Raw genomic sequence first — 11,951 nt, forward strand, 5'->3', positions numbered from 1 at the left:
TCTCTACACACACACACACACACAACCTGCTGGAGATAGTGGCACACACCTGTGGTACACACACACACACACACACACACAACCTGCTGGAGATAGTGGCACACACCTGTGGTCCCAGCTACTTGGGAGGCTGAGGCGAGAGGATTGCTGGAGCCCTGGAAGTTAAGGCTGTGGTGAGCCGTCATTGACCCCGTCTCAAAAACAAACAAAAACCAAAACAATGCACAGAAAAAAAGGTTTATCTGGTTGCCTCTGGGTAGTATACTTTTCTTCTTATTTTATACATCCTGACAATTATTTCCAAGATGATACATGCCTCAAAACAAACAAAACCCCTCCAGACACACTCCCCTTGTCCCTGGGGAAGGCATGTGTCCGGGATATGTAGGGGCTTCCACTCTCCTAGGGGCAGCTCTGCCACGGTCTCTGGGGTCTTGTCATCTGTCACAGAACCCCAGTGGTTACAGGGCTCACTGTCCCACAGCCCCAGGCCACACGGTGATGTGCTGTGGCCCAGGGGAGACCACCCAGGACTCCTGGTCAGGATCTTCCCACACGAGGAAGTGTGCCTTGGGGTAGGGCCACAGGCTAGCTCAGAGATGCCCTCCTCTCCACAGCCAGTCCCAGGAGGCAGCTGGGTTCTGGTTTATGTGATGCCAGAGGGACGACAGGGAGGGGAGGGCAAGCTAGAAAAGCCCAAGCTTCTTGTTTCAGCCATTTTAATACATTCAAGAATATTTACTAGAACAACATTTAAAAGTATCGTCAGTCCACAGAAGCCTGGGATCGAGAGAAATAGAAACGCGACTGGCCCTTTTGCAGTAAAGCTTGTGCTTGAAGGGAGAAGAGGCAAAGTGGCTTCCTGGAGGCTTCGTGCCAGGTGCCACAGGACTGAGAGCATCTCCAAATGTCACTTTAAACGTGTGAGCATCTATAGTCATTCCTAAAGCCCACAGTGTTCTAAGGATCCTATTAGATGAGGCAAAAGGCAATGCTTCTGGAACCCTCTCCCATGCAGCTCTGCATGCAAACCTTCCCCAAGGAGGGGCCCGAGGTGAGCCTCTAGATAGGCAGGGCCAGGCCCTCCCCATGCCCACCCTCTTTCCCTGTTGCTGACCCCAGGCCTGATGCTGGACCCATGAGACTCCAAGAGGGAAAACACAGATACAGCCCATCCATCCATGGCCACCTTCCTCTAGAAGATCCTGGGGATCCCTACCCCCTCATCCCATGATGCACCAGGGCTGGGCTCACATGGCCAGCAAAGGATAAAGTTGGGAACTGCAGACCCGGGGAAGTCCCCTCATTTTTAGGGCAAAACAGCCCCTGAAGGACAAAATAAATAAACCAAACCATGACCAGTCAGCTGGGTCTGGATAGGTGGACTGGCCTCTGTGAAGGCAAATGAGAGCAAAAATGGGAACTGAGGACACCTAAATGGAGAGACATATAAAAACAGTAATTCTCACACGAACATCAGTGGCTCATGCCAATAGCAGAGCTGGCCATCAACAGAGGAACAGCAACAAGAAGACAACTCAGACAGGGGGACTGGGCCAGGCATCTGCGGGGGTCTCTGCTATGCTCTGTGGCATGACTTTGCCTGCCTGGCCTCTCCTTAGCTGAAAACGGGCATTTCACCAAAGGGTATCCAGCTGGCGGTAGCAGCCTGAGCTCCCAGCCTGACGTCTGGGCAGGGCTGATGGGCAGTTTCTGGCCATCTGGTGACCAGGTGTGCTGGCAGCCGCACCCACATACACAGCCCCTTTCCTAATAACCACGTTCTAAGCTACGCAGGCATGTTAAACTCCTGGTCTAGAACATCGTGCTTGAATGCAGACCCCTCAACCCACAGTCGGGCTGGCTGGGCCTCCTGGGAGCCCCTCATTGCATCCAGTCTGTGGGGCAGTGACCCACTTCCACTGGTGGCTGGTCTTCCTCATAGTGCTTTACAGGTGCCACACACAGTTGTATTCTCAAAGCTACACGTCTTGTCTGGACATTGTTCAAACCAATAGCTGCTGCATTAGGCACACGGGAGATCCCTATTCCCAAAAAGAGCTGTTGAGTTCCAGCCTAAAAGCATCTCCAGTGACCACCTTTAAATAAGGCTTTGGTTCAAACGGCATGGACCCAGCACCTGGGGAGGGTGGGCACAGGGGGCAAGGACCCAGTAGCTGGGGAGGGCAGGCATGGTGGCGGGAGACAATTCAACCACTGAGCCCTGAACGAGGCCCCTGCCTTGGCCATGGAGGGCAGTGGCTGCCCTCACAAGAAGAGTTAAGGCACTTTCTTAAACTCTGGCCTAGGAGGATGATGTCTTAGTGACTCAGTGAGTTTAAATGACACTGCCTGGGCTCCCTAAAGTTGTTTACTTTTCTCCTATCTCCTGCTTCATTCCTTGCTCTCACCATGCTAACATACAGATCTTATTTAGATGTCTATGCTTATTGAAAGAATGTAACTTTGGTACTAACAGAACAGGAGCGACTTTTTCCAGTATTGCTCATAACAAAACAAAAATCTTAACTAGAAAAACTCCCTATGGTGAAGAAATCTAAAGCCAGAGCTGGGACTCCAAACCCCTTCCAGGCTGGAAGACAGGTCGCAGTCTCCAGGCAAGGGGACCGTGGGACTGCTTCCTGCCAAAAAGCCCAGCCGCGCAAGAGCAGCAGCAGCACCCCCAGCCCCGGGCCGCCTGCACCACACCCTCTAGATACTCTCCTAGCTCAGGCTGAAAACGCCTGGATTGCGTCGGCCGGGACAGCCCCGTCAGGTGTGGGGCAGCTGACCCGTCTGTGGTGACATGCTCCTCCGAACTAGGACAGTGAAGGGCCCAGGGCGCTGGGAATTGCCAGGCACTGACTCTCTTGCGTTCTCATCAGCGCCAGAACCCACCCCAGCCAATAGTCAGGAAGTGCCACGGCCGAGCCTTCATCAACCCCAGTGAGTTTCCCACAGAACTGAATCCCTTTTCCCAAGTTCAGCTGTGCATGAAGCCCTTTTTGTTTGGTGCCCTGGAGCACTAGTGTAGTTCAATATTCTTTTCAGAAGGAAAACTCCAGCAGCCACTGGCCTGTGGGATGTGTGCTGAGCCCATATGACCTGAGTGGATGGGTCATGTGGGAGGGGCCCTGGTGGGAGCTGTGGGCCACACAGCTGAGTTCTGCCAATACGGAAGCCCCAAGCTGGAGGCTCACACGTTGCGGGGCAGCTCAGAGTTGGAGTTGCTGGAAGCTTTACAGGGGTGCGTAGCTAATGGCATTGGTGTCGCTCGGTCACTGTGGAGGGGTACCCCCACTATTGGGGCGGCTCCTCCCAGCATGCTCAGGTTTCAAAGTACTTGTAGATCGCCGTCACGTACAGCATCACGTTCTGCCAATCGGGCCGTTCAGTCCGTACCATTTCATTAATGTCCTGACAGACAAGGAAGAGGCTTGGTTAGAACTGCAGGTCACCTCCAGGCTGTCCCAATGGGCTCCGCCACAGCAACATGGGCTTCTGGGGTTGGATGGGGCCTTGAAAGATTTTCTAGGACTAATTACATGTTTTTAAAGCTTGGTCAAGAGCACCTCCTCCCTGGGCATCAGCATTGTACCCAGGCCACCCACCCCAGCCCCAGAGCGACAGGCAAGGTGCCTCCCTGCTCACGGCTCTGCAGAACGGGGTTTCATCCAGTCTGGGCGGGGGAACTTCCTCCCTCCGCCCCGCACCTGCCTCTTTTCTTAAACTATTCCTTGGGAGGCCCTTCTGAGAGCCCTTCTCAGCCCCAGGCACTGGCCTAGGAGAATTTTTCTGTGTCGGGGGTTCCCAGAACCAACTCTGATGGCTTTCACCACGGGCAACAGTCTGAAATCATCCAAGACTCTGCTCTGTGACTGTGCTCTGCTGAACGCCAGTGACCTGTGACCAGTGAACTGATGTTGTAGGAAAACAAACTTGGGAAACCGTGGACCCACCCCCATCCCACTCCAGTGTCTCACAGTCTTTAACACGCGACAGAAGGCCTCAAAAAGTGATACACTGCTGCTGCTGAGGGCGTGGGGAGTGTCCCAAGGGGCCAGCCTGAGCGATCCTTCCCTTCCCGTGGGTGAGGAGCACAGGACGTGCGACTGAGCACGCAGGATCAGGAGGGCGCCCTTGGTGACTTGGTGCAGAAAACGAAAACCTATCTGGTCAATCCAAGAATCCTGACTATAGAAGCTTTTGAGGGTGGGAAAAAGGCCTGCTTTTTAATATATCGGAACTTTACACGTGTTGTAAAATATTCAGGAATGGGGAAATATTTAACTTATTTTTCCCTGTACAACAGTTGAACAGAGGCCACCCTAAAAAAAGCACATTTCCAGGGATTTAGATGTACCTGTGGCATGAACACTCTGAGTGAACATGGGTGTAAATGCTTCTTCACAGCACCTCCAGTTGCTACAAGTTAGGGTGGGGGCACGGGGATGAGGAGGTGGCCCTGGAGGGCCCCAGATCTAGGACTGTTTGGGGCTTGACCTGGCCTGTGGGCTCTCCGCCCTTTCTGAGCATCCCGATGGTCTGTGTGTACTGTGCAATCCTGCAGCACTCAGTTTACTTCATAAAAGTGTCTCTGGGTGTAGAAGCTTTGGCTTTGGATTCGGACGCTGTGTTTTCTCCCGGGAAGTCGGGCTCGGCAAGGTAGAAGCGTGAGAGGCCTAAACCTGAGAACACGCCGGGTTTCCACACTTCTGTCCTGTGAGCAGTGGCTCCCCACACCATCACGAGGAAGTGCAGGAGCCTCTAAAGCCGCCTGCCTTGGCTGGGAGCTGCCTTGCTCTCTCCCTCTAGATGGATAAGGCAGATGGACCTGCTGGCGTGGTGTTTTTGACAGCGAGATTTATAAACATGTGACATTTTTCTTCTGACCCAAGGGATTCCCTTATGGAAGAAGTGACTGTGAGGAGCCATCCCAGGTAAGGTTGGCTGGGCTCATGGTCTCAGGCCTCCCACCCTTTCAGGGGGATCCTCAGGGCGTTTTACGTGAGATAAAGTGCTGGGCGCCAGGATGCAAGATCCCACATCTGCACCCACCCTTAATGGGACCTTCCCTTGGCCCCAGAACACCCCGTAGCTGCCTTTTATCAGGCAGCCACACCACCCCACGCCCACGAGGATTCAGCTTAAACAGGACTGAACTCTTCGTAGCCAGAAGGAGGGCCCTGCCAGTGACTTAGGGGCACAAGGGCTCACCAGTGTGGATTTGATGCCAACACTTTCAGCTGCCTGGAAAGCCAGCATGAAGTTCCTTCTCTGTAAAAGAAACCATGTCACAGGAGTGCATGGACAAGGCACGGAGAAAGTCACGTGGTCTCCACAACGGCCTGGGACAGATGCACACTTACCTCTACCTGATGCCACAACAAACCTACGCTGGGAGCCTGAGCTTCTGCGTCTGCAGCAAGTACCCTGCACTAGGCCCGACCACCCTCCCCTCCCGACCTGCTGCAGAGTGACCCACCAACACCTGTTCTTTCCTCACTCCTGAAGAGTCCCACTTCTGACGCACCAATGCTATGGTGCCTGAACAAGCGCCCCCAAAAGCTAGTTAGGAACACTCATCAAATGAGCTTCCCCCACAGGGATCTTCAAGGCTTGTCTGCAGAGCTGGGGGCTGACATGGGGGAAGCAGGGGACTGGGGCGGGAGCTGCAGGCCTGGATCCTCTCCAGTGGCCATCTGGGCAGGGCTTCTCCCTGACCCTGTCCCCATGCCCTGGAGTGCACAGGGTTGCTGTTTCTTGCCAGTTCTAAGGCCCACAGTGCAGGATGGGCCATGGAGTGACAGCCCTCCTCAAGGTGGCAGGAGGCTGGCCTGGCCTGGTCAGCCCTGCCAAGAAGGCAGGAGCACTGCCTGACTACTCCTGCCTTCTTGGCCCGCCCCGGTGAAGCTCTTCATCCTAAATGTAGTCACTCAGGAAGGACTGGCTGCTCCCACCAGGAATGATATCGCTTGGGGAATTCTGAACCAACCAAATACTCCACACAAGGTGGGTCAGGGACTGGTGGGCTCAGCATGAATGACCTGATCCAGAATAAGACCCAGTTGGCACGAGGCAATCGCAAGCCAGCGCTGTGGCATGTGACCTGCTGATGGCAGGCACTGCCCTTGGTTCTCAGCCCTCCAACCCTGTGAGGTGGGTGCCAGGAGCTGGCCCTCCATGGCTTACCTTATCCTGGCTGTTCAGTTCTTGATATGGAATGTGGGCAGGGAGATACGTATGCAGGAGTGCACAGAAAGCCAGCCCATCGTTCCAGCTGCTGCTGAAGTTTGTAATGTCAATATTCTGAAGGAAAGGAAGAAAAACATGTAACCAACACATGCTAGGACCCTCTTAGGAGATGCCAAGGAGGACACAGGAGGCCTCAGATCCTCCACGGCCTCCAAAACACAAAACAAAACCCAGGGCAGGGCGGGCATGTTCGAGGGCTACCTGGTACCTATGACTCCCCAACCCGTCCCACCCACCAGCTGTAGATGGCTGCCCCTGCGTGGTCACGCCTGGGCCTGGTATAACACGTGGCGTCTTGCTGACTTACTAGTTGTTGCTTACAAAGAGAGGCCCCTAGGCTGCTGAAGCTGGCCTCTACCATGACCTGTTGGGGTGACAGTACAGACCAGAGGACATGGGTGATAATCAATGACTCATGTCATTGATTTTCTTTTTTTTTTTTTTTTTTTTTTGGTTTGTTTGAGATGGAGTCTCACTCTGTTGCCAGGTTGGAGTGCAGTGGCGTGATCTCGGCTCACTACAAGCTCCACCTCCCAGGTTCAAGTGGTTTCTCCTGCCTCAGCCTCCCGAGTAGCTGGGACTACAGGCACGTGCTACCATACCCGGCTATTTTTTTTGTGGTTGTTGTATTTTTAGTAGAGACAGGGTTTCACCGTGTAAGCCAGGATGGTCTCAATTTCTTGACCTCATGATCCGCCCACCTCGGCCTCCCAAAGTGCTGGGATTACAGGAGCGAGCCACCACACCCTGCCAGTAATCAATGACCTTTAAAGCACCATGTATTAAAATATAACTCATTCTCCATTGGTTGTTGAAGCACGTAAAAGATCCTCCAAGTCAGGGTGTATCTCAAAGTGTGCCCACACATGAAGATACCTTCTGCCCTTTTCATTGCAACGACACCTGCTCTGATGGATGGTGAGAAGCCGAGAGCGACAACATGGCCCCCTGAGCATTGGTCCATGCCACGCATCACATGTACTGGAGACTGCTGTAGTGTACCCCACCACACACTCGTGGTTAAAAAAAGTTATCTGAAAATACAAGTTTCGCTTAAAGATGTCTTTGATGAGGCAATTTATTGGTCTGATTAAATGCCTTGATCCTCTGTGAGTTGGTCTTGTTAGAATCCGGTATGGGGAGGTGGGATGTGTACAGGGCTCCTCAGCCCTGCAGGCTGTGGCCTCAACTCTGCCAGGGAGAAGCATGGGGCACGGGAGTGGGGCAGGGCTGTTCTGTTAAGAAAAGTTATGACTCAGCCTGACCTCCCAGATCAGGGACTCTAAGCAAAGACTTGCAGTTCATCAAAAACCTTTGCAATTTGCTGCTAGGCACGTGCCTGTGGTCCTAGCTACTCCTGAGTAGTAGGCTGAGGCAAGAGGATCCCTTGAGCCCAGGAGTTCAGGGCTGCAGCATGGTATGACTGTGCCTGTGAACAGCCATTACACCCCAGCCTGCCACCACAGTGAGACCCCCCATCTCCGAAAAAACACACAAACCACAAACCAAAACACCTCTGTAACTTGAAGCTGTCACCATCTGACTGCCCCCATCTTGCATTAGGAGCCAGTTAAGGCTGGCTGTGTGCTCTCCATGCCAACTCTTGGGGAACCACCTCGACTTTTTAAAATTTTTTGAGACAGGGTCTCTCTGTCACCCAAGCTGGAGTGGAGTTGGCTCACTGCAGCCTTGACCGACCTCCTGGGGTTAAGCAATCCTCCTACCTCAGCCTCCTGAGTGGCTGGGACTATAGGCTGGTACGTGCTACCGCGTCCAGTTAATTCTGTTTATTTTTTTGTAGAGATGGGGTTTTGCTATGTCGCCCAGGCTGGTCTGAAACTCCCGAGCTCAAGCGATCTCGCCTCAGCCTCCAAAGCAGTGAGATTACATGCATGAGCCACTGTACCCAGCCTTGACTTTCTTTTAAGGGGCACCTTATTCCACATTTTAAAGTATTTGTAACTATAAAAGGAATATATAATTCAGATTTTATTTTTACTTTTCTTTTTTTTTGAGACAGAGTCTCGCTCTGTCACCCAGGCTGGAGTGCAGTGGCGTAATCTCGGCTCACTGCAAGCTCCGCCTCCCGGGTTCACGCTGTTCTCCTGCCTCAGCCTCCCAAGCAGCTGGGACTACAAGCGCCCAGCACCACGTCCAGCTAATTTTTTGTATTTTTTATTAGAGACGGGGTTTCACCGTGTTAGCCAGGATGGTCTCGATCTCTTCGTGATCCACCCGCCTCGGCCTCCCAAAGTGCTGGGATTACAGGCCTGAGCCACCGTGCCCGGCCTTTATTATTAGGTTTTAAAGAGATAGGATCTCACTCTGTCTCCAGGCTGGAGTGCAGTGGCATAATCATAGCTCACTGCAGCCTTGAACTCCTGGGCTCAAGCCTCCCACCTCAGCCTCCCAAAGTGCTGGGATTACAGGTGCAGTCCACCTTGCCTGGCCCAGAGTATTTTATCATATAAAATATTCTGCATTTCAGCTGGTATGTAGCCTTTACCCTTATTTGCAAGAGTCCTTATGAAGATGAATCTACACATTTCAATTTTCCTAATTAATACTTTATGCAGACACCACAAGCTGAAAAAGAACACCTCCCCACCACCCTGTCCTACTTTCATTATTTTACGCCACCTTCAACTGCACCAAGAGCCAGCCTCCTAAGTGACCGAGAAAGCCCAGATTTTACTATTCAAGGCAAACCGTCCAGCTCCTGGGGAGCATTTTATCCTCCTCCCGGGAACGAGTGATTCACAGAACAACATTAACACTATGATTATCATTATATTATTAACTATATCTGTATAGAGTCTTACAAAGCTTACAAAAGCACTTTATGAATCCTGACCTCTCTTTATATACCGTTAGGACCTAACACCAAGTCAGGGACCTGTGACTCAGAGACAGGGGCAGGTGGAGGCCATGGGAACCCAGGCTCGGAACTGCAAGGATGTGTCCGACCCAGCGAGGACCCAAGTAAAGCAGGCTGCGCAGGCCGTCCCCGCAAGGGAGACCATCAGTCCAGCCTCACAGCTCTAGGCAGGTGTCCTTACAAAGCAGCAGACCACGTGGAGGAGCATGAGGCTGACTTCTCATCACCTGCATCATCAAAATGTATTTATTGTCTGGCTCCTGACTGCACGTACCCAGAACGCTCCAGTGGCTGTGCAAAGCATGAGCCTTCCAAAGGACAGCAGCACCAAGAGTTACTTTCATAGGCCATTTCCTCTCATTAACCTGACCATCTGCTACTTCCAGCTTCTCTGATACGACCCAGAGACACTGTTATAAACTGCTGTGAGGAAAGTGACCAGATTAAGGAACAAGGAAATGCAAACCTGCCAAGAGTCGCAGGGGAAGGTGGCAGCAAGCCTGTGGTGGCTGGTGTACCAACAGTCTGATCTGGCTACCTCAGAGTGTGCCACCAGTCATTCACTGACATCAGCCCTCCCCAAATACCTGGCCCAGGTGAGAATCCTCTCTGCCTCAGTAGTAGTCCTCACACTTTCTGGCCACAAAGACGCAGTCCTGAGAGTAAGACCTGCTACATTCCCAAGAGGCCTGGCCCGCCCTCCACGCGGCTCTCTGCTCTGGCCATGATTTAACAGTTACCACCCCATAAAGAGTTCTGAAGACCTAATGAAGAAGGTGCCTTGTGGCAAACAGGGCTTGACAGTTACTGCTGACTGAAGACCCCTGAACACATGCACACGCATGCAATCTCATCTCTTTGATCTCACTGGAATCTCAGAAAGCAGCTCTTTACGGAGGAAACTAGGACCGGGAGGAGCGCTAGGCAGGCGGCAGGGAAGACAGGACAGGACAGGAACCCTTGCCCCAGGCATCCTGTGAGCAGTACTCACTTTCACTCTCACAGTCACCCAGAGCAGTCTGGAAGGAGGGTGAGGCTCCGAGAGGCCAAGACACTCACCCAGGCCACAGAGCAGGTCTATGAGATCATTCAAAGTGAGGTGTATTATAGGAGGATGGGCCTGCTTTCCTTTAGTCATCTAGGTAAGATTTCCTAATGCTCTGTGCACCTTTCCACAGTGAAGTCAGTCTAGAATTGGGGTATGGAGAAGAGGCAGGAATGAAGTATGCAAGACATGGAGAATGGGCTGGGACTCACTTGCTCCATAATTGGCAGGGCCCTCTACAAAACGAAAATGCAAGGTCCCCTTGCTCAAAATGCAAAGGAAAAAGTCTATCAAAGGTACTAAAAAAAGAGCCAGGTTTAAGGGACTAAGCGGTTGATGAAAGAGGCATCCTGGCAGGGAGAGGGGGCCAGGAAGCTTCTCAATAATGTGTGGAGCTCTGTGCGAGGCCAATGGCAGCGCCTGGCCCTCAGAGGTCACATTCACTTCTGGAGGAAAACAAATCTTCACTTCCTGCCGCAGCCGCCCCTTCTGCTCCCTGAAATGCAGGCAGCTCTGGCAGGGTCGCGGACGTGCCTGGCCTCACTGCCTCACAGTGCCTGGAGGCAGAGGCTCCTGTGTCCCATCCTCCTGGCTGTGGGAACCCCAGCCTTCCGCCTCCACTTCCTCAAGATAAACCCAACACCACGCCGGGGAAGAAGCTGCTGCTCCAGCACCCCTGCCCCACCTGGAACCTCTGGGAAGAGAGGCTTCATTTACAAAGCATGCCACAGTGACCTGAACCGGAGGAAAACAATGGCTCCTTCAGTTCCAGGCTGAGAAAGTTCACGTTTGAGTACCTGACAACAGAAATTTCCTATCAATACAACTAAAGCCCAAAAAGAAGGCTGGCTGGGGCCCCCACCTCCCTTAACCCTTGGTGGGCTGGAGGGCAGCCAGGCCAGACTGCTCCACATGGCTCCAAGGCACCCTACGTGATAACCTGGAAGCCAGAAAGTAGGGAGTCCAAGTGAAGCCTGAGCGCCTGCTGGCCACTCTGCCTCCTCCCGCATCCAAAGAGATCATGTGGGGAGAATGAGCCAGGCTCTGAAAAATGGGTTCCTCCAGGGAAGTGAGGAAGAAGCCTGCAACCCTCTGCTCCCAACATCACTGGCTGTTGCGTGGTTTGAAACGTTCCAGGCTGAAAAGCCTAACTGCTAATGAAGTCATATTGACTAAATATAAGAACAACGAAGCTGGGTTTTCGGAAGGCACGGTGCAAGAACGCCAGGCAGGAAGGCAGAGAGCTCCCCTCCACATGGCTACCACGGCCTGTTAATATGACGACAGGATCAGTATCTTGGAGAGGAATCACATGAAACAACAGAAAATCGCATGGAATCAGCAGAGAAATGGCTTCTCCCTTCCTCAGCCAGTCAAGACCCTTGTTCCATAGGTGTGAACAGCACCCAGTGAGGCCACCTCCAATCCCTACCTGCCAGCCGCCACCACTCATACAACCCACCAGCTATTCCCAAACCCAGACCACAGTGGGCTCCGGGCTGCCAGGGGAGCACAGGGAGAGACGAATGATCCCACAGACCAGCTCTGTGCTTGGCCTCTCGGAGCCTCAGCCTCCTTCCAGACTGCTCTGGATGACTATGAGAATGACAGTGAGGTACTGCTCACAGGATGCTTGAGGCAAGGGTTCCTGCCCTGCCCTCCCTACTGCCTGCTTAGCACTCTTCCCCTGATCCTGGGGCCCTCATCAAGTGTCTGCAGGCAGCCCCCAGACCTGCCTCTTGCCATCTGTCCCTCATGCCTCTGCTCCATGCC

General features: G+C 52.9%; 1 protein-coding gene across 8 annotated transcripts in view; it reads right to left on the bottom strand.

Moving 5' to 3' along the window:
- Positions 1–221: 221 nt before the first annotated feature.
- Positions 222–11,951, bottom strand: part of SPECC1L (sperm antigen with calponin homology and coiled-coil domains 1 like) — a 143,171-nt gene continuing 131,441 nt past the window's right edge. For all 8 annotated transcript variants that reach the window (XM_037994800.2, XM_037994798.2, XM_037994803.2 and 5 more), the window contains 3 exons: positions 6,193–6,309; positions 5,218–5,277; positions 222–3,417 (listed from right to left, as the gene is read on the bottom strand). In XM_037994800.2, the coding sequence (XP_037850728.2) occupies positions 3,328–3,417; positions 5,218–5,277; positions 6,193–6,309 (267 nt within the window). In that variant the 3' untranslated portion in view covers positions 222–3,327. The remainder of the gene's footprint in view (positions 3,418–5,217; positions 5,278–6,192; positions 6,310–11,951) is intronic.

The sequence above is a fragment of the Chlorocebus sabaeus genome, chromosome 19, assembly GCF_047675955.1.
Source record: "Chlorocebus sabaeus isolate Y175 chromosome 19, mChlSab1.0.hap1, whole genome shotgun sequence".
Taxonomy (NCBI): domain Eukaryota; kingdom Metazoa; phylum Chordata; class Mammalia; order Primates; family Cercopithecidae; genus Chlorocebus; species Chlorocebus sabaeus.